The sequence below is a fragment of the Sus scrofa genome, chromosome 7 (assembly GCF_054392235.1).
Source record: "Sus scrofa isolate SSC_HxYL_T2T_F1_AM1 chromosome 7, Sscrofa_HxYL_maternal_Yorkshire_Landrace_v2.0, whole genome shotgun sequence".
NCBI classification, from domain to species: domain Eukaryota; kingdom Metazoa; phylum Chordata; class Mammalia; order Artiodactyla; family Suidae; genus Sus; species Sus scrofa.
In genome coordinates this window covers 21,142,430-21,146,104 of record NC_139389.1, presented here as the reverse complement: position 1 = coordinate 21,146,104, position 3,675 = coordinate 21,142,430, and the positions used below count along the sequence as shown (strand labels likewise).

The 3,675-nt window shown below is 41.7% G+C and overlaps 1 protein-coding gene across 1 annotated transcript; it reads left to right on the top strand.

Annotated features, from left to right (window-relative positions):
• The first annotated feature begins 1,583 nt into the window (after nt 1-1,583).
• On the top strand, nt 1,584-2,522 carry LOC100155301 (olfactory receptor 2M3-like). The gene has a single exon (XM_001928404.5). The coding sequence runs from the start codon at nt 1,584-1,586 to the stop codon at nt 2,520-2,522; it is 939 nt and encodes a 312-aa protein (XP_001928439.2).
• The last annotated feature ends 1,153 nt before the right edge of the window (nt 2,523-3,675 follow it).

Here is a 3,675-nt window from a genome sequence, read left to right as displayed (position 1 = left end):
TCTGCTGCTGGCAGTTGTCGGTAATGCAGGATCCTTAACCCACTGAGCGAGGCCAGGGATCGCACCGCAACCTCATGGTTCCTAGTTGGGTTCGTTAACCACTGTGCCACGAGATGGGAACACCTGAAAAGGGCCGTTTGAGATCAAGTTAAAATGAGGTCAGTAGGGTGAGTGTTAATCTAAATTACCAGTGTCCTCAAAAAAAAAAAAAAAAAAAGTAAAAGAAAGAAAGAAAAAAAAATTGGAGGCAAACACAAACCCAGCAAGATTACCAGGTGAAGGGGAAGGAAGTGATCAGGATTCTTTTCAACAAGCCAGGGAATAGCAAAGACTGCCACCTAGAAATAAGGTGAGAGGCATGAAACTGAGTCTTCCTTGAAGCCCTCAGAAGGAATTCATCTTGCCGACACCACTTCTAGCCTTCAGAATTGGGAGACAATAAGTTACAGTTGTTTAGTCCAACTAATTTTTGGTACCTTGCTATTGCAATCAAGCAAGCTACTACGATATGATTAACTACCAAAAGTATGATAATGGTAATGATTAAGGTGGTGGAAGTTTATATTTTCTGAGTTCATATATTTTGGATTAAACTTTATGCTGATCTATCTTTTGTCATGAAGTTGGCTTAGTTCCAACTTCCCTGATGCTCCAATAACATATGCAGTGTCTGTTTATTTGGCATTTATCTAATCCTTTGGAAAACAATTCAACTTTTCATAACCACAATAAGCTGGCCTTGGCTCACTCTCGTACTGATGGAGATACACCAAGACATATGTTTCTCTGTTTTGATACATTTGATGATGATTGGGGAATTCAGCAGAATCACGGCAGAATGTACAAAGAAATCTCAAGATACTGTCCTTCTCAGACGGAAACATGACGAAAATTTTGATTTTTACTTCCTCATCCACAAATAAATCATCTATTCATGCTATAGTATTGTAAGTATAAATTACATGCAATTATTCACCAATTATTCTGAATGGGAAGTTCATCATTTATGTAACAGTAAAACTAGTAGTTCTGTTCGATCCATAAGTTTGGTGCACAAATAAAATTATATGAATACAACTGCTAATATCTCTTAGAAAGGGTGGATTATTAGATGGAGTTATTATATTTTACTGTATAGACAATGACATTCGAAGTGCTCTATTCCACTGTTATAGAATTTATTCCATACTGACATATGTGAAATTTATGGGTAATTTGATCTAGTATAGACAATAATGTTGAGGAACCAAAAGCCCTTTCCATATGCTGTGGATTGCATTTGGTATCTTGTTTAATAATCCAAGAAACTCAATTAAGAAGATATTTCTGGCTTGTAAAGGAAGAAAACTGAAGCACAGAGAAGTATCTGGTCAGAGGACATGCAGGTGGGTGGAGGCAGAGCTTGAGTGTGGTTAATGCCACCTGCCTGCAGAGTCTCTGCTCATCCTGTTCCAGTCCTGACCATATCGTGTATGTTGCTTTACCAGAGTAGCACACACAGAGGAGTAGATACTGAGTAAGTGACTTCACAAAGAGCTGACATTTATAACTTCTTATGGCTCTAGAGGAAGAAAATATTCATCATGGAATGGGAGAATCAGACGGCTAGCTCTGACTTCATCTTGATGGGGATTTTTAGCCACACGCCCACTCACATCTTTCTCTTCTCTCTGGTGCTGGGCATCTTCACAGTGGCTCTCTTGGCAAACACTGTCATGGTTCTCCTCATCTACCTGGACTGCCGGCTCCACACCCCCATGTACTTCCTCCTCAGCCAACTCTCCCTCATGGACCTCATGCTCATCTGCACCACGGTGCCCAAAATGGCCCGCAACTACCTGTCTGGCAGGAAGTCCATTTCTGTAGCAGGATGTGAAACCCAGATATTCTTCTCTGTGTCCCTCTTTGGAGCTGAGTGCTTCCTATTGGCTGTCATGGCCTATGACCGCTATGCTGCCATCTGCTACCCTCTTCAGTACGCCCAGCTCATGAACTGGAACGTTTGTGGGCTCCTGGCTGCCTCTTCATGGATCCTTGGGGTCTTTGATGGGATTGTCGACATAGCTGCTACTCTGTCCTTCTCCTACTGTGGCTCCCGAGAAATACCTCAATTCTTCTGTGATATCACGGCACTCCTACGTCTCTCGTGCACGGATACTTCCACCTTTGAAACCCTCGTTTTTATTTGTTGTGTGGTAATGCTCCTCTTCCCTTTGTCACTCATCATCATCTCCTACACACGGGTCATCATAACTGTCATTCGCATGAGTTCTGGGGAGGGTCGGCACAAGGCGTTCACCACCTGTAGTTCTCACCTTGTCGTCGTGGGGATGTATTATGGAGCAGCTATGTTCATATATATGAGGCCCACGTCCAATCGGTCCCCAGCCCAGGATAAGATGGTGTCAGCCTTCTACACCATTCTCACTCCCATGCTGAATCCCCTTATATACAGCCTCCGCAACAAGGACGTGGCCAAAGCATTCAGTAACGTGCTGGGGAAGGTGAAATCTAGAGAATAATTGGGATGATAGTTCCAGGAAATTTCTTCTTTCATAACTGTCTCTCTCTCTCTCTGGCTCATTCTTTCATTAAAATAAAACCCGCGCAATTAGCGACAAAGGTATAAATAATTTCTTAATGTAAGCATCTGGGTTCGTGGACTCTGGATACACATTCAATTAATTGGTGTTCATTATAATCAATGACGTTCATGAGGAGTGCATAATTAAGTTAATGAACAGATACACTTCTATTTATGGAACGTAATAATAAGTAAAACTGTCTTCAATATTTTTCCTTCCTTTGATTTTTTATTTCTCCATGAATTTATTACATTTATAGTTGTACAATGATCATTACAACCCAATTTTATCACATTTCCATCCAACAACCCCAGCCCATCCCGCCACCCCCCGAACTGTCTCCTTTGGAAACCATAAGTTTTCTGAACATCTGTGAGTCAGTATCTGTTCTGAAAAAGTTCATTCTGTCCTTTTTTCAGATTCCACATGTCAGTGAAAGCATTTGATGTTGGTGTCTCATTCTATGACTGACTTCACCTAGCGTGATAATTTCCAGGTCCATCCATGTTGGTAACAATGCCGGTATCTCGTTCCTTTTAATGGCTGAGTAATACTTCATTGTGTATATGTACTGCTTCTTCTTGATCCACTCCTCTGTTGAGGGACATTTAGGTTGTTTCCATGTCTTAGCTACTGAAAAGTGCTGCAATGAACATCGGAGTACATGCGTCTTTGGGAGTCATGGTTTTCTCTGGATAGATGCCCAGGAGTGGGATTGCTGGATCTAATGGCCGTTCTATGTTTAGTTTTCTGAGGACTCTCCATACTGTTTTTCTATAGTGGTTGCACCAATTTACAATCCCACCAACAGTGCCCTAGGGTTCCTTTTTCTCCACACCCTCTCCGACACTTATTGTTTGTAGACTTTGTGATGATGGCCCTTCTGGCTGGTGTAAGGTGGTACCCCATGGCGGTTTTGATTTGCATTTCTCTAATAATGTTGAACATCTTTTCATGTGTTTTTTGGCCATCTGTATGTCTCCTTTGGGGAATTATCTGTTTAGATCTTCTGCCCATTTTTGGATGGGGTTGTCTGTTTTTTCGGTATGGAGCTGCAGGAGGTGTTTATAAGTTTTGGAGATGAATCCCT

Coding starts and splice junctions, on each gene's coding strand:
- LOC100155301 (XM_001928404.5), top strand. CDS start 1,584: ATGGAATGGGAGAATCAGACGGCTAGCTCTGACTTCATCTTGATGGGG.